The sequence below is a fragment of the Spinacia oleracea genome, chromosome 1 (genome assembly GCF_020520425.1).
Source record: "Spinacia oleracea cultivar Varoflay chromosome 1, BTI_SOV_V1, whole genome shotgun sequence".
Lineage (NCBI taxonomy): Eukaryota > Viridiplantae > Streptophyta > Magnoliopsida > Caryophyllales > Amaranthaceae > Spinacia > Spinacia oleracea.
In genome coordinates this window covers 1,404,303-1,423,152 of record NC_079487.1, presented here as the reverse complement: position 1 = coordinate 1,423,152, position 18,850 = coordinate 1,404,303, and the positions used below count along the sequence as shown (strand labels likewise).

The following is an 18,850-nucleotide window of genomic DNA, read 5'->3' as shown; positions in this document are numbered from 1 at the left end:
GTCCATTCTTAAAGTTCTACATTATAAAGCCTACGCATAGTTTATATGAAATACTGTTGTAGTATTGTTGTAACTGTAACTGTAACTGTTCCTCAATCTATCAGCAAATAACTTTTTAAAAGGATCCTTGTAATTTACTATGTTATGATTCTTTGATGATAATGCAAGAAAATTGTGCATTTTCAGAGTGTCATTGTTCATACCAAGTCTAATAAAAAACACACAGGAATCAGGATGCAGCATTGTTTCATGTTTTCAGCCATTACAATTTACAAACGAGGAAGAGTCAGCAAAGGCATTTCTGGATATGCATTTCTCACGTCTAAGACAGATAATAGATACACACTATTCTGACCTGAATTCAATGTTATTAAGTTCTGATAATTGAATTTTCTGCTATACTGACAATATGTTTAACTGTTACTCATCAGCGACTGGAGTTTCTTCATCAGAATCGATCCCAAGCCAACTAGTTAAACCAAAAAGGAACTCTCTGAAACTGACATTCCCGTCCTTGTCCTTGTCCATCTCCACTGCGAATATGTCCAAGGTCAAATCCCAAGAGAAAAAGAGAAGAAAAAAAAGAGAAAAGGGTCAGACGCAAGAGATTAACAATAAGTCGAGAAATAAAGTATCCACATACTAAATCTAGTCTTAGTGACATGTGAAGGTGATCTCTCCGAAGAAGTTTCAGTAAATGCCACAACCATATCTTTCTTGTTAAGTTTTCCGTCACCATTTTTGTCCATGTAGAAGAATACTTGGACGATTTGGTCAAAGGTTGATTCCAAGTGGGGTGATCCCATCCTTGATACCTGAAGTGAAGTATCAAATGGTTAACATGAGCACTTAGGAAACAAGATGAAATCTACATAAATTACGGAATAGTGTTACTATCAAGTTTTTGTGAATACAATTTCAGTGGAGCTGGAAGGTTTAGTTAAGAGGTAAATGAGACAGAGGAGAACAATAAACTCGTTAAACTGTATGTGACCACTCCTATCAACATCACACGAATAGAAAAGATCGTCAAACTCCTGCTCTGTAAGGTTGACTTGCAATTCCTCCAAGCATTTCTTAAGTTCCTCACGATCAATACTTCCATTAGAATCTTCATCTGATAGAGGAAGATGACGATAAGTAGTCCATTTTTATTGCGAAAAGAGAAAGCAAATAAAGTCACTGTTGGTAGGCATGGTAGCTAGAAACTCACCGTAATGCTCAAACACACCTCTAAGGTTCTTGACTTGCTCTTTCAATTGTGGAAACTTCAGAATGACACTATTAATTGATCTGAATTTTTTGTTTTTGTGTCCCGAACTGGAAGGTTGTTGTCTAAGCTCAATTATCTTCCTTGCCAGCTTGGCATCCAACCTCCTATATTTGTTAGCATTACTAGTAATACTACTGCAACCACAACAGCAAAACATGCTTCCAACTTTGTTGCCGATGGACTTAAGAGAAGTACAGGAATGAGACCTCCCTTGAAAATTAATTGACAACCACAGACATATAAGCAGAGATTCACTGGAAACCGTTTCTAAAAGCAGAAGCAACCAAGAAATTCTCAAGTTGCAAAATGAAGCAAGCATAACTAAAGAGAATTTCTGGGTATGGAATATTGGTAATTTTAGATGCAGTATATATTCGTATCTGGTTGTTAAGGAAAGTAAGGAAAATACTTGTGAATTCATCTGGGCTTGGCTTGTCAAAAACTACGTAAACAGTAATATATAACAACATAATGAAGAAATGAATGCAAAAAGGAGGAGGAAGTAGACATTATTTACCAGGGGGTGAAGTTGATCTATCCATGGCTTCAAAAAGTTTGTGTTTGCAAGTCGGGGATAGTGAAAAGCATAAATAGAGAACGAAAGAGGGGAAAGGTAGTGGTGGAAAGTGGAAACTTACAAGGCACCTTCACCTCCACCAACAAATAAGCAAAGGAGGGAACAGTGGGTGTTGGTGGAATTGGAAAGAGGTCTTCCCAATTATTCAATTCCAAATTCCAAATCCAAATTCCAAATTCCAAATTCCAAATTCCAAATTAAAAAAAATCATCATTTGTTTCTTCATTAAGAATCGTAGCTTAGATAATACGAACACCCCCTCCTCCGTCCATAATTACCATGGAGTACTCGTGTTCTGGTGTATATTATTTTTGGAAATACAAATGTATGTGATTGGTTTTATCATTTTGCGATTACTACTACGGATTGATTTATGTGAACAGTATTATAAGAGCACAAATTAGGACATAATTCTCAAATGAAGAACACAAATTACATGAAAATATGATATACCTCAGTACCTGAGACGAACACCGGGAAGTCCTTATGGATACTCCTTTGTTAAGCAGTTTGTTTCAGCAAATGAAGAAATCAGTAGGTGCAGATTATAAGATAAAATACAAGAAGAATCCTTGAAAATAGAAAAGACAAAGTTACTCCGTAGAATCCTTTGTTGATTATAACAAGTTAGAATATGATTCTCTTCTTTTTGTTGATTACTAGTTGTTGATATATAAATTAATTGTCAAAATCATATTAGAAAATAGGCACAACGATTAGCGAAAATCCCCGGAAAAATAAATAACAATTAGATAAATATTACATGATTCATTTATACCTTCGTGAATATGTTAGGGTTGGATTCACCTAACTAACCATTTCTCCGCAGCATTTCATCCATCTATTTTGATTTGTGTTACCTCGTCTAACCATTTACGTAACTTGTTTCCCCCCTCCTCCGGTAAACATAATTGACTAATTCTTAGATTTGTACAATATTGGTCAATTTCTAGCGGTGAAAATTCTGAAGTTAGGGCCACTTGTTTGATCTCGGTCATGAATTCTCCAACCGCTAACATATATAGAAGACAGACCAACATAAAATATTGTATCCATCTCAGTTCCCTTTCAAGCAATGTTCACTATGTTGGATTGATCAAGACATGTCTTAAAGCTTGATAAGGAGAGGTACCAAACATTGAATTAAATCAAACAGCCTAGGGTTAATGCATTATAGCTAAAGTATTTAGTTTAACAACTGATCTATGTTATCACAATGTAAGATTATTCTTATGTGCTCCACCTAACTTGCGTTTTCTCGGGAACCCCTTGAACCACGAACTTGATAACACTTTTGAAAGAAGTGTAACATTATCGACATCACATGACATATATGGATTAGCTTCTATTCTCTTTATCAATTCCCGATGCTTCCCATTGTTGTCCTTCGCCAAAAGCGCAATAGGAATCTGCAAGGCACCAATATGATGAATTAGAAAATAAGGTATGAAATACATGCTATCACAGTGTAAAAGAACATTGGAAAAGATTGACCAAGCAGACTCGTATCCAGAAACAAATGCACATTCACAACATTATTACCGTTTGATGTTCTCTGCTCACTCGAAAAAATGCATAGTACATAGACCAGCACAGAACACAAATCTCAAAACAAAACTAAGTATCCTACTCTTACAAACTTATCGCAGCAGGAAGATGGGCCACTAAATTATGCATAAACCATTGCACATTTCTAAGACCCCTGCATTATCCATCTTCAACTGATTGAGCATTTCCAACAGTGAGAGAAGGAAGAGAATTTGAGTGACAAAAAAACACTAAACAACATCTTATGTCAATGGGTTTTCCTTTATATTCCCTTCCAATCCCTTTCTTGGGTTGATTCCCTTTACCCCGTTTGAACCAAACGCCCCCCAAGTTTGACACTTATTTGTTCATTGGACCTAAAAAATCACAAATCTGTGATCCCACAGTAAGTAAAGACCAAAAAAAGGCCAGGACTCACCAAAAGGGTTCTTATGTTTGTTTGTTAAATGTTAACATGAAGCAACAACAAGAACATGACCGGAAGATCACTCAGTAGGTAAAGACAGAGAGGAGAGTTGTATACTTGTCTCCATCTACTAAGACAGTAAGACACATGTATCTAACAATGAATCAGTTGCAAAAGCTTACAAAATAAATGCAAGTGCCAACATTTTTTAATCTATAACAGTCTTCAAATGCCTAATTAACTCCCTCCATCCCTTTATAATAATCCAAATTCCAAATTTAGGTCAACCCAAAATAATAAGTTAGCACAGATCAATCCTGATAAACTTGGCAAGGCAAATGAAGATAATGAGAAAATGAAAACAAAGCTTCAGCGACCTTGCAATATAGAACAATTTGCTACATAGTACTCAATCCCTAGAACACGTAACAGTAGGATCATCAAAACACTATATCAGGCAACGAAATCTAGAGACTATATATTCAGACTCAAGAGCATTGACCCCCTTTCTAGAGTGTTGGGACCAAGTACTTTTATATGAAGCTTTTATGACACTTAGTTCAGTGGGAGTATGGTGCATTTCCTGGAGGATTATGGCACATAAGTAGTCGTTTTATGTCTCTAGAAACCTACCTTGGCTAGGAGGGACAAGAGAACTATGTGGTGTGCAATGAGAGCATTTATCTCCCTTCTCCCTTCCTTCTCTCCCTCCCTCACTCTCTCTTTTTCTCCAGTCCAGACTCCAGACTCCAGACTCCAGACTGCAACCCTCAGTCACCCAAATGACAGAAAAATATTTTCACAAAAATCAACCAAGGGTTAATAGGCAAAAATCACCAATTGCAGTTTGAGCAAGAAGAGTATTAAGGATAATTGAACACCAAAAATAAGTTTGAGCCAAGTTGTATCCAACATAAAATCCGTACAAGTATAATCCCCATATTTGTTTCTCTCAAATTATGTAACTGCCATAAATAAAAATAAAAGATAGCAATAAGATTCAACATTTATCTCACATCATATGCAATCATAGATACTTGTGCAATAAGTGAAACAGTATAAGCTTACTGAGAGCATGTCGTTTCTGGAAGGATATTGTACCACAGGTTTACACCTGGGAGAAACTTGGTGTTGTTGACAGTGTCTTCGACAAATCTGAGATCATCTGAGTCTGAATATAAGCTCTTAGGATCAAAGACCCATGCATGACGGATGTTAATTGTGGGTTTCTGGTAATTCGGTCTTAGAGGTGACGATCGTTGCACAAAGATGTCACTTGGCAGAGAGAGCAATGGTCGTCTGTGCCTTATGCGTGATTTTTGTAGCCCTTCTCAGTATTGTTATGTTCCCTGCTAGTAGATCATAGAGCAAAGCCGCACCAGATAGAAAAACAATACAATATTATATTGTAGAAATTTCTAGTTCCGAAACTAAAGTTAATCTATTTCTCTATTAAACGTTTACGACTTTCCAGGAAAAAATTACTCTATTTCTCTATTACTCTATATTTCCAAAACTAAAATAACTGCATTTAGACGTTTTTGGAATAATATCCTGTAATATTCCGTACTCAAGATGAAGAAATTTTTTATTGTATCGTTGCCTAAAGGGAAAGTACATGCGAACGATTCTTAATTAAATAAAACACGACCCAACATTCAAAACCATTATGCAACAAACCCCTTCTCAACCTCAACCTCAACCTCATTTCAAAGTAGTAATAATCAAACCATAAATAGTGTAGATCTGCATTAAACTATAGCAGGCGAGACAAGGTCAACCAATCATTAGAAACTCCATATCCTTCAACAAAAACGGACCGAATGTCTTGTAGCAGCTTCTCTTTTTTTTCCCTTTTATAATTATTGATTTGTAGCGATTCTGTAGACTTTGTCATCTGATAAATATTTACGTTTTATCAGAGTTCAGATGTCCTAAAACTCTGAAAGTGATCATCAACAATATAACACGGTAGACGGTAGTTACATCTAGTCTAAACCTAAATTCGATTTTAGTTGCCTCCTTGCTCCTTTCTTATGTAGAGAGCATACCCCTTATGCATTATTTAATTTTGATATTGGCTTCTTTTGTACTCTTCAGTGGACACTCAAGCGACATCGTTCAGCAGCTAATGAACGCAAAGCATACATTTTTCTATATCAATTCAAACTCTCTTATAATTTTAAATTATCAAAAAGGTCCATTGAACAGTCCGATTGTCCGAGAATGATAATAATTAAGTTTTATTAACCGAAACACCTTTAATGATAGCAACAAATGTACTTTTATATAACTGATGATGGGAATTGCAAATATTGTTGTCAACCTAGTAGAAAACCACGACATACTCATTCAACATAGATATTTGAACACAACTTCAAAACTCACCTAGCATAATACTAACCAAAACACGTTTAATCACAACTCTTCACAAAAAATCAACTCAAAATTGATAGTGAACTCCTAGACCCATACACTAATTCTAAGCTATTGAGTATTAAACCATGAAAATCAATCAACCTACATGTTTGCACACAACTTCGAAACCCCTAGCATTATACTATCATAAGGTTTATCATTGAAACTTTTCACAAGAAATACTTACTGATTTTACAGTGTAGTTTAAGCTTATTATACATATCCCTCCTTAGGGCTACAACATTTGCTTTAGAAAAAACAAGACAGTTTCAAAAAGACAATACCTGTCTCATTACAAGATCAGTGCGGATGTGCATTGGCCAAATTTTCTGTTGGTAACAGATGCAAGGTATTCATAAACTGCAGCTCAGACAGCTGGCTACGCTCCTCAAGCTCCGGAGGGATGGTGTCTTTGAAGTTGTTGTCACTAAGTAATCTGTAACAAAAAATAGAATATGGTTATTTATTATTGAAGTATGAAAACTTATTGGTAAGATTTCATAACGGCACTCACAATCGTTTCAGTGACTCCATGTCTGCAATCTCTGCCGGAACCAATCCAGTCAAATAATTGCCGCTCAAATCCAGTACCTCAAGCTTGGTAAGACATCTGAACTCTACTGGAATGGCACCTGAGAAGGACCAAAAACACGAACAGAGTAATGATTAAAAATAGCACATCCTATATACTATGTAGTATTTTTAAGCCATTAACTGTTTTCAGGAGCAAACATAACACAAACAATGGCATGATCACTGTAACATATGAAGCCATTACATTTTGCATTAAAATCTGAAGTGCTTAAATAAATGAAAATAAAATGAATACACTGCTACACAAATAGCAGAAAGCTAAAAACAAGGTCAACTTATAGAGAAACAGACCGTACCTGCAATGTTAATATGCAACAATGGCCAGGGGCAACTGGATGGAAGTGCGGTAGCATTAGGTATGTAAAATTTGCTATAGCTACAACAAGATGTTTAGGTCTCTTTGGGTTCTCAAAACAGCATAAGCATCGCTCCTGTTGAGTAACAATGTGCTTCACCAGATTCTGCACAGAATGTGATCTGTTCTCATGGTCTGCACCTTTTCTCCTTCTCTTTTTGGTTGGTGCCCCATCATAATCATATTCATCATTAGCCTGAATCGACACACTATATTTCTTATTCTTCGTTATTGTTTGAATCAGATGCCTATCCCCATCATCTTCTTTTCCCTTTTGCTGCAATTGTTTATCTTGTGCAGCGTATCTGATAAATTAAATAATAAATGTAAAATCTATTTATAATGAAGGCAAAATTCAAATATCCAGACAATTTCCACAAAGGAAACTTTGTGATTCAAGCAAGAACTAAAAAGAGGAAGAGAAATGATTTAAGGCTATATCGTCATTCACCTAGTTATCATTCTCATTGTTAACCTAGTATCCATTTAACGGATTTAACAAAAGAACACAAACAGTCTAGCACCTTAAAGAATACTCTGTAGTATAGATTATACAAACAAATACTGGAGAAAGCTCACACAAGTAAGGCCAGCATTACCACCTAAATCAATGACAGCTTTCATGTTCTTTTTACACGGTTGAAATGTTAACATATAAAATGTTTTCGTCACCCTATCATTGTATGTTGAACACATCAATCTAACACCTTAATATTTTCTCCAATTACTATGGCAATAAAAATATTGGTTAATCGTCTCTCAAGTCTCAAGTACAAGCAAAAGATCAAAAGCGAGATCTCATTAAACTATGATGATACCAGAAAATTCAGTCACTTTGATTCAATATTACTCTCTACTCAATCTCAAATTCAAGAGCCACTAAATCAACAACTTAATATAACAAAAATGTAAAGAATACCAACCAGCCCTCTCTAAGATTCTTCTTCTTCGAGTTGCGCTTGTTCTTCCTATTCTTCTTGCTACCTCTTCTTCTTCTCCATCTCCAATGCTTTCTCTCTCCTCAAACTCTAGCTAGTCCGCCTCCATTCTCTCAACCTCCTCTTGCTCTAGCCGAAGTAATCTCATCTTCTCTTCAGGATCGTTCAATCCTAGTAGTTGTTTTGCAGCCACCATTGTATTGTTTTGTCACCTGCAACATAAAAGAGGTTCCAGATATCCTTGCATTAAAATCAAACAATTTTAATTCAATACCCTTGATTTCCATATAATAATAAACAACATGTCAACATCATTAAGCTCTGTAGAAGTTCCAGAGGCATAGAGCAAAAGGTTCAATGAGATGAAACAAAACATTCAAGCTCGGACTATGAAAGAAATGGGAGTTTCTTTTATATCTAATCATGGTGCTCACTGCTTACAAATATCTGAAGAATCTGATTAATTGAAGGCAACTTTCTGATCGAGGGGAAAACTAGGTCGATACTAGTCTCTCCTAATCAAATAAAAAAACCTAAACTAACCACTAAACACAAGTAAAGCGGCAAGTAAGGGTCGAAATCCACAAGGACTAAGGTGCGCTAATTTATGCTCACTCTTTTCCTTAAGCATGATTGAATTGGGAACTTTGAGGACAATGGAGGCAAGATTATCATCTAATGAAGATGTTTTGAGAAAAGAAAAAGGGATTGAGATGGGAAATGAAGGAACTAGGCCAAGCTTTCTCGAAAATGGGACATAAGGGGAAGGGGTAGAAACAAGAGTTTCACAAACAACTTCTCCCGCATCACAAGACTCCAAAACATAAGCTTTTTCGACCAAAGGGTCCTCAATCAAGGATCTTTCCTCCAAATCACCATCATTTGCCTCAAAAACATCCTCACCCATCAAATAAGATGTCTTACTTCCACATTGACCAAAGAAATCACTCAAGGAAGAGGGGATATGAGAGGACGGGTGCTCTAAAGATAGCGGAAAGGGAGTGAAATTAAGGTCACTTGAGATAGGAGTAAGAGACTCAAGAATCGAATCATCAATCAATAAGGGCTCATGATTTTCTACACCCTCAACTAACCAATCTCCAAAAGAGGCTACCTCACTCTCCTCAACATCATGCTCCACATCTTCATCATCCCAAAAACCACCATCAAGATTTAGACTACTCTTTCCCAATTTATTTTCATTCTCAACATTCATCAAATCATCGTCAATAATAGCAAAATGATCTATGGGTTTTCGAATAGCATTGATTTTAGCCTCAAGAAAGGTCGTGTAATCGGCTATTTGGTTGGCCCTAGAATTAAACTCTTTGATGCAATTCTCAAGAAGAAGCTCCAAGTTAGGTTCCGATGATTTTGAATGCATAGAATTTTGAAAATCAACAAGGGAAGAAGAGTCACAATCAAGCATATGAGGGAGATCATGCAAATTCTTGCAAGTAATTGAAGGGCTTTGATAAGAAGCATAAAAAACATTTACATTAGAATGCAACTCATCAACATGAGAATAAGGGGAAACGGGATTAGAATCATGCATATTTGGCTCACTATTGAAATCATGGGACATTTCAAGGGAATTCATGCAAAAACTAGAATCAACATTAGAAACATGAAAATCCCTAACACATGTCCCATGATTGGTCATTTCCCAATCATAGGTATCTCTAGCTAACCAATTATAAAAATTCCATGCTTCATCCAATGATTTAGCCCGAAATTCACCATGAAACATATTCTCAACCATTCCCCTAGTAAGTTCATTAAGACCATCATAAATCATTTCACATAACTCCCACAAATCAAACCTATGATCACTTCCAAGAGATTCCTCAAGTCTTTCAAAATACCTCCAAAACGGTTCACGCTCAAATTGAGGAAACAAGAAACATGCCATTTTTTTGAATTTTTCAAAATAAAACAAATAAATAAGAAAAACAAAAAGAACTATGCACAATGACCTAGACTCATCTAACTAACACAAACTAATGCAAACCGTAGTCCCCGGCAACGGCGCCATTTTGATCGAGGGGAAAACTAGGTCGATACTAGTCTCTCCTAATCAAATAAAAAAACCTAAACTAACCACTAAACACAAGTAAAGCGACAAGTAAGGGTCGAAATCCACAAGGACTAAGGTGCGCTAATTTATGCTAATCGAACAACAAGTTAGGTCGGAATAGGGTTGGAAAAGTCAACTAACCAACTAAAACTAAACTAACTACCAAAGGACAAACATGGTCAAGGAATGAGATCAAACACCAACAATAATGAAACAAGTATACGAGCAACAATTAAGAATGATGATGCATAAGCAAAGTATGAATGATGCGTTGGTTAGAAATAGATCCCCAAATGACTCCCGCCTTGGATCAATTCTTAGAATAGTCAAATGCGAACTCCCGCCCTACACACAACTACCCTTAGGTCACGGTTAAGCACAAACCAAACAATAGTCAACTTAAGTCACGATCCCTCGATTTTCCTAAAGTCAACTACCCCAAAAATCTAAATCATACACAAGTAGCTAATTTGCATACAACAAAGTTTGAGTATGCTCAAACAAACAATAGTTTAATCATGCAACATCACCAAATTCAAACTCATTTACCCAAATCAATCATTGTTAGGTTTTCACCCAAACCCTAACCAATACACTACTCAATCAACATAAAACCAATAAATTTAAAGACTTTAATAACTAATAACATGATACTAAGCAAAACAACAAATAATTTAAAGATTTAATTATAAGACTAAACATGAAACTAATCTAATCAAGAAACATATAAAACAATAAATATGACAATTTATGAAGAGAGAAAAGTAAGAAATTCTCATTGATTATTGATGGAGATCTCCAAATCATTAACTCCCATCTTTGAATCATCAAAATCCATCTTCAACCCATTGTGTTTCTCACTTTCTCTCTCCAAAAACTAACTAAAACCCTAAACCCTAAGAGAAAAGGAGAACTAAGCTTAATTATGTACATGGTAATGAAGTTATGACCCAAAAATGGGTATTTATACTAAAAGCCTCAAAGAAAATAAAAGAGGAGAAATAAAAATAAAAAGGGAAGAGAAAATCTCAAAAGAAAACAAAAGGGTTTAAGAAAATTAAAAAGAACGGAAATTTCATGAAATGCCCTCGAGTTTTGCCATAATTCACCAAACGCCCATCAAGTTTCAATAATTCATAAAATACCCCTCACAATTCGTACAAATACCCAACATACCCTTACTAATAACGGGCCGTTAGTCTGCCGTTAGCCAAGTTTCCAATTCACCCAAATGCCCATATTCTGAAACTTATTTCACCAAATGCCCCTATTAGGAAACTTATTTTACCAAATGCCCCAAATTTAAATATAGCTATTCTGATGTTCCGACGGCTAGTTTTTGTGTTTGAAAAGTGGTTCTTGGTCATGGTTGGCTATAAAAACCCCTTTGTTGAATGGTTCTTGTATTTTAGATGTTATTTTACTTTACTTTGCTGATTTCATAAGATTTGTGTCATGAGTTTTCTTTCAAAATCATCTTCCACACCCAATGAGTCCACATATATTAGGGCACCTAACAAATTTTGTTATTGTGGTAGGAATGGAGGTTGAAGTGGTGTTCCACAAGCTCTTCTGGATAGCTGCTAATGCTTTTTGGGGTAGTTTTTTGCACATCTGTTTTGATCTTGCACATATTCATTGAGTAGAAAATAACATTAAATGTAGTTGGTGCAAAGATGTTTTGTAAGTGAAGCTAAAAACAGAAATGCTTCCCAGTTTGGTATTTTGTGCAGATTATGCAACATCAATTATTTATGAAATGTGAATTTGTTTCTCATTACTTGTGTTTACTTCATGATTACAAACAGTAAAATTACAAACATCAATATCCCCATTTAATTGTATTACAACTTTGACTACTTTTTGTTGTTGTTTTAGCTTCTTCTTCATTTGCTTCAATTCTTCTTGCATCTTACTGTTTCGCCTGTTTTCAATATTTTCTCCTTCGTCTAAGCTTCCCCCGCATTGTCCTTCGTGTTGTTGCCCCTTGTTTTTTTGCTCAACTACTCCCTTTCACCATCTCAGATTGTTTCAAGGATCACACTTGTAGTACAACCTTTGTGGATTGAGTGTTGTATCAAAGCTTCGAATGACAAATTTCCTACCACAATAACAAAAATTGGTAGGTACTCTAATATATGTGGACTCATTGGGTGTGGATGATGATTTTGAAAGAAAACTCATGACAAAAATCTTATGAAATTAGCAAAGGAAATCAAAATAACATCTAACTTACAAGAACCATTCAGCAAAGGGGCTTTTATAGTCAACCATGACCAACAGCTACCTTTCAAACACAAAAACTAGTCTCTAAAACATCAAAATAGCTATATTTAAGTTTGGGGCATTTGGTGAAATAAGTTTCAGAATAGGGGCATTTGGGTGAATTGAAAACTTGGCTAACGGCAGACTAACGGTCCGTTATTAGTAAGGGTATGTTGGGTATTTGTACGAATTGTGAGGGGTATTTTATGAATTATTGAAACTTGATGGGCGTTTGGTGAATTATGGAAAAACTCGAGGGCATTTCATGAAATATCCGTAAAAAGAAAGTAAAAGAGAATAAAAGGAAAAAGAAAGAGAAAAAGAATAAAAAGGAAAAAGAAATAGAAAAAGAATAAAGGAGGAAATGAAAACCCCCAAAAAGATCAGAGTTGTAGCTCCCTTTTTCCCTCAGTTAAACAAACCCGTGCTCCTCCCTTTCTTTGCTCCTCTTTCATCCCTCCATCATCATCAATCATCATAAATCATCATCGATCATCACAAATCATTATCGATCATCACCGTTAATCGTCGATCAACATCATCAACGTTTATCCTTCATCATCAATCCATCATCACTTTCGAATTCAATCATCATCGTCCTCATCAACGGTCACCGTCGAGCAACAATCACTCGACCATCATCACCGTCGATCTTCCATCAACCTCAACCACGAGCGCAGCCACGTGACTTCATTAATGCCGTACCAATATGAGCGGTGAAATGTTCGGTCGAACCCGAAAAAGGTTCGGGCGAACTTGATTGCTGTTCGGACGAACTCCTCGATGGTTTGAGCGAACCTCATACTTACAGGAACTCTAAATATTCGGTTCGGTCGAACTCGATACGGGTTCGAACGAACCAATATACTCTGTTTTTGCTCTGTTCTTGGCTTGATTTTGATTGCTATTTTGGGTTTGTTGTTGTGTTGTTGGTGGTGAGAATTGGTGTAGGGGAGGAGTGCAGGTGTTGGTGTTGGTTAGTACGGTGTGGATGAGAGATGGTGGCTGACTTAGGTGTTGAGGAGCAGGGTGTTGCTGGGTCGCGGAGGAAAGGCACTCAGCAAGGAGGGGTGATGTCAGGTGTGGGTGTGGTGTAGGATAAAATAGCAGGGTGGTGGAGGTTAAGAAGTAGGAGTATATTTGTGTATCTTGGCAGCAGCTGGGTCAAATGGTCTAAGCCCATTAATGACAAAGCCCAAGCTCCAATTCTGTTATGTCCGTTGCTTTCTTGATTCGTGCAACTCAATCTCGGACCATGATATTCCCACCAACACACATAAGGACAAACACGAGGGTAGAAACGAGAAAAAGAAATCAAAACTAATAATAATAATAATAATAATAATAATAATAATAATAATAATAATAATAATAATAATATAATAATAATAATAATAATAACGTTCGTTTCCTCTCGAAATGGGCGATTAGGGCACCGGGTTAGTTTAAATTTCACGGCCAACAGAGGGGTTCCTCCAGCCATCAGGCCGGCCGCGGTGGTTTCGTCAGGTGGGTGCGGTTCATTTCGGTAGTTGTGAGGCGGTTCATCACGTTCGTCAAGTGGTTTGTGCGGCGGTTCATTAGGTACGTCAAGTGGTTAGTGTGGCGGGTCAACAGGTTCGACAGGGTTGTTGTGGTGTTCAGCGGTGTTCGACAGGGTTGTTCTGTGGTGTTCGGCGGCGGCGGTGTGTCCCTGGTTGCGCTATTTTGTTCGGTACTGTGTTGGCTGTGCGGTGGTTTTTGTAGGCTGTACGGTGTGTCACTGGTGTACGTTGTTCGGTGGTTTTTGCCCGACGGTTAATTCTCAGGGCCGCGGTTTCGTCTCAAGGCTGCGGTTTTGTCCTACGGTTATTTCGGGTGGTGCGTCTGCTGTGATCTCTCAGGGTTGCGCGGCTGTGTTCTGCGGGTCAGGTTTGCTGTGCTTCGGGAATTGTGATTTCGTAATTCGGATAAACGTTGCTGCTGTGCTCTGTTTTGTGGCTGTGGTTTGTTGCTGCTTGGTGTTGGTTTTGGTTGCGTCGTGGCTCTTTCTATTGTAGTGTTTAGGTGGTGCTTGCTAGGTGTTTGGGTGGTGCTTGCTAGGTGTTTGGGTGGTGCTTTGTGGTGTTTGCTAGGTGTTTTCTAGGCTGCTGCTAGGTGCTTGCTAGGTGTTTTGTTGAAGTGCTTTTATGGCTACCGTGGAGAAGTTTCATTGCCCTTTTGTGGGTCTTAGCGGGTGCCAGGATGGAGGTGGGCGTGGTTTGGTGAGGAGTTCTCTAATCACTCACTTACGGGACCGTCATTGTTGCATTGGTGTGCGGGATGTAACCCGTCATTCTCTTACTACCAATTTGCAGGTTTTTACTGCGGCTGAGGTGACCTTTCGTCGTATGGGAATTTGGCTATGTGGAGATTGTTTCAAGACGCATACTCATCGTATTAAGTGTCGGCATGGCAGTGGTTCTAGTACGGTTTTTGTGGACCCCTCTGATTCTGGGGATGGTACTATTCGTTTTACTCTCTACGGTATTCAAAAACCTCAAGCTCCTGCTTCCGAGCTGTCTACTTCTGATGCGCCTCGAGAACATCATTTTTCTTTTGATGTTGCTCTTCTAAACACTTTATGGTCTAAGCGGTTGCGTTCTGTGAAAACCATCCCTCCCAAGTGTCGTTTGGGTTTTTCGCGTGTTCTGACAGGGGCCCTTGACAAGGTGATTTGCAGACCAGATGACATCGCTTGTTGGGTTCAGTTGCTCGTGTTACCTCTGTGTGTCCTCAAGACTTTTTCTCCACGAAGTAATCGTGAGTGTTCCTCCGGTGTTAGGCGGCGACAACAGGAAGAGTGTATCACCTCTGCTATTCGTTCTTGGGGTGTGCCTGGTGGTTCTGAGCAGCTTGTCGTAGACACATTGGCTAGCGTGTCTCCCCCTCTATTGGATGTTGACGAAGACTATGATTTGGCGGAGCGTAATATTAAGCTATGCAAGAGAAAGATTTCTGACGGTCACTACACTGCTGCCGTTAGGGTTCTTTCTTCCTCGGGTCTTGCCCCTTACAATGATGCTACTCTTGCAGATTTGCAAGCAAAGCACCCTTCCGTTCCGGTCCCTACCTTACCAGACATCCCTGTTGATCATCACCTTACTGCTTCCTCCGCTGTTGTTTTGGAGCAGATTAAGGGCTTTCCGCGTGGTACTTCGTGCGGTAGAGATGGCTTGCATGCTCAACACCTTTTGGATTGCTTGGGTGGTGCTGCTGTAGCTGTTTCTGATGAGTTGGTGGATGCTATCACTCAGGTAGTTAATCTCTTTCTTGCTGGAAAGTGTCCTGCTGAACTTGGAGGATACATTGCTAGTGCTCCTCTTACGCCACTTGTTAAGCCTGGTGGTGGTATTCGGCCTATTGCGGTGGGCACTATTTGGAGGCGACTTGTTTCTAAGGTCGGGGCTGCTTTGATTGGTCCGCGTCTAGGAAACTACTTTGGAGGTCTTCAGTTTGGAGTTGGGGTTCCAGCTGGTGGTGAGGCCATTCTCCATGCTGTCAATCGGTTGGTTGAGGCTCGTGGGGCCGATGTTGGCCTATCTATGTTATTGGTGGATTTTCAGAATGCGTTCAATTTAGTTGATCGATCGGCTTTGTTGCGTGAGGTTCGGCTCCGTTGTCCTGCTCTTTCGCGTTGGGTTGAATTCTGTTACTCTTCTCCAGCCCGGTTGTATTATGGGGAGCATACCTTATGGTCTTGTCAGGGTGTGCAGCAAGGGGATCCTCTCGGTCCTTTGCTGTTTTCTCTGGTTCTACATCCATTGGTGTGTCGTATCAGAGACTCTTTTGATCTATCTCTTCAGGCTTGGTACTTGGACGATGGCACTATCGTTGGTGACACTTTGGTGGTTGGACAGGTCTTGGAGTTGATTTTGGAGGAGGGTCCTCGTTTAGGTCTCCATGTTAATGTTGAGAAGACGGAGGTTTTCTGGCCTTCGGTGGACCCACGCAGTCGTCTAGAGGGTGTCTTTCCTACGGATATTGCTCGTCCTGCGCTTGGTGTTAAGTTGCTTGGTGGCCCAGTCAGTACGGATTCCTCTTTTTGTAAGGGGTTGGTTTCGCAGCGTGTGTCGAAGACTGTTGTGTTGATGGATGCTGTAGCCAAGCTTAATGATCCCCAGTGTGAGTTGTTGCTTCTTCGTGCGTGTACTGGAGTTTCTAAACTCTACTTTGCTATGCGCACTTGTCCGCCTCATCTTTTCGAAGCGGCCCAATTATCTTTTGATGTGGCTCTGCGGGCTTCTTTAGAGCGCATCGTGACTGCTTCGGGACCTGGGTTCGGTGACTGGAAATGGCGCCTTGCCACCTTGCCTTATTCTTATGGAGGATTGGGTGTTTATTCAGCTGGTGATGTTCGGCATTATGCTTTTCTTGCATCCCGTTTGCAGTCTTCTGGTTTGCAGGATTCGCTTCTTCGGCTTTCAGGTGTTGATGGTCCGGGACCGGCCTTTGATGATGCTCTTGGTCTTTTCAATAGGACCGTGGAGACCGACCTTATGCGTAGCCCTAGTGAGATCGCTGCCCCCTCTCTCATGAAGAAATTGGCAGACATATATTTCACGAAGGTTACTGCTGATGCGGAATCCGCCTACTCCTTATCTTCGCGTCTTGTTGCCCTATGGAAATCACAGCAGGGGGATCACTCCTCAGCTTGGTTGCGGGCAGTCCCCGTCTCGGGGTTAGGTCAGACTATGAACGGTAAGACTTATCGTTCGGTTCTTTGTTATCGGTTGGGTATTCCGTTGTTCTCTAATTCGACGCCGTGTTCTGCTTGCTCTCGGGTTTTCGATGGGGACATTTATGGGGATCAATGCCGTGTCTTGTGCTGGGATCGTGGGTATCAAACATCGACATAATGTTGTTCGTGATACCCTTTTGGATATTTGCTACCGGTCGGGGATTTCTGCTCGCAAGGAGGTTGATGTTGGGCTGTCTAGTGAGAGTGATGGAGCTCTTCGTCCTGCAGATATATTGCTTTACTCATGGGATGGCGGTTTGGATGTGTGTGTTGACTTGACTGGGTCTTCCCCTCTGACGCAATCTGGGTTGGCAGGCTTCGTTCCGGGTCGGGTTGTGGTGGTTGCAGCGCAGCGGAAGCAGGATAAGTATGCGGCACGTTGTAGGGATTTGGGTTACGGTTTCTTTCCTTTTTCTTTCTCTTCTTTTGGGGAATTAGAGAAAGGGGCTGTTTCTTTGCTGAAGCGGGTCCAGACGTACTCCAGGGCTCAGGACATTGGGGCGCGGGCAGCTGCCCACATTTTCAGCAGGATCGGGTTCGCCATAGCTAGAGGAGTGGGGGCCCAGATTGTATCTCGGCTCCCCTCCAACTTCTTGTAGTTCATTTGATCTTTGTAGCTTGCTAAGCTTGTAAGGTTTTGGTGTTTTCTATAATAATAATAATAATAATAATAATAAAAATAAAATGAAAATAGAAATAGAAATAGAAAATAGAAAATAGAAAACTAACTATAAAATTATCGAAATAAAGAAAAATAAATAAATTAAGAAAATATGACCTAAAAGCTAATATAAATACGCTAAACTAAGCTATAAATAATCGAAATAAGAAATCAAGTAAAATAGAGACTAAAATTGCTAAAAATAGAATGAAACCGACTCAAATGATGCTTAAATCACTACCCTATGAGTGACATAAATGTCACTCATCACTTTCTCAAATTCAATTGAAAATACATCAACCACGTGCCATTTGACAAAAGGAAGCTATAATTTGCAAATTGAAAAGCTCAATACAACAATGGTATTAGAGATTATGAATAAATCGAGAATAAGAAAATCTCGCATTCATGAAATATGATCAAATAAATTCATATCCTAACCAATTTTAGAACATCTAATTCATTTTCATCAGAATACGCCAAGAATAAAACCTAATGGTCAGAAACAAAAAGGAGAATTGTCCAGAAATAATTACCAAGATCGATTTCGCACTCCTCAAATTCATCATCGTCATCAAACATAACCATCTTAGCTTCTTCTGGTGCTGGTTTAACCACTTTCGTCGCCATTACCTAAAATGTTCAATTAAAATACAATAAATGAAACCCTAACCTTCACGATAACTTGGCTCGGAATTCAAATTAAAGAAGCCAAAAATAAAATTCAAAAAATGAAGGAAAATTTGTAATTATTAATAGTGGTTGGGTCATAAAGGTTGGATTATTCAAAAATATTGCATAGGTTGGCTTAATTAAAGAAAATCGGGCAAAGGTTGGATTAATATTTACAAATTTTCCAAAAATGAAAAAAGTAATGGAGCAGTTAAATTACTCACCTAGAAGTTGTAGTAAAGAACTGAATACATTCACAAGAGGTTAAACCTTCACACAAAAAATCTGACAAAACAAAATCAAACAA

The 18,850-nt window shown here is 38.7% G+C and overlaps 1 protein-coding gene across 8 annotated transcripts; it reads right to left on the bottom strand.

Annotated features, from left to right (window-relative positions):
* Positions 1 to 122: 122 nt before the first annotated feature.
* LOC110777675 (probable calcium-binding protein CML22) lies at positions 123 to 11,253 on the bottom strand. 8 transcript variants are annotated; one of them, XR_008926252.1, is made up of 7 exons: positions 8,095 to 11,253; positions 7,113 to 7,476; positions 6,737 to 6,854; positions 6,507 to 6,658; positions 4,873 to 5,153; positions 2,304 to 3,259; positions 677 to 815 (listed from the first exon to the last, which is right to left on the bottom strand). XR_008926252.1 is itself a non-coding variant. In XM_021982268.2 (5 exons), exons 2-5 carry the CDS (start codon positions 1,428 to 1,430, stop codon positions 421 to 423), a joined length of 705 nt encoding a protein of 234 aa, XP_021837960.2. In that variant the 5' UTR covers positions 1,431 to 1,483; positions 2,312 to 2,484; the 3' UTR covers positions 123 to 420. The 8 variants fall into 8 exon arrangements, 3 of the variants coding, with proteins under 3 accessions (XP_021837960.2, XP_021837959.2, XP_021837958.2); XR_008926253.1 differs by having other exon boundaries at positions 4,873 to 5,156; positions 7,113 to 7,462; XR_008926250.1 differs by having other exon boundaries at positions 7,113 to 7,462.
* Positions 11,254 to 18,850: the final 7,597 nt, after the last annotated feature.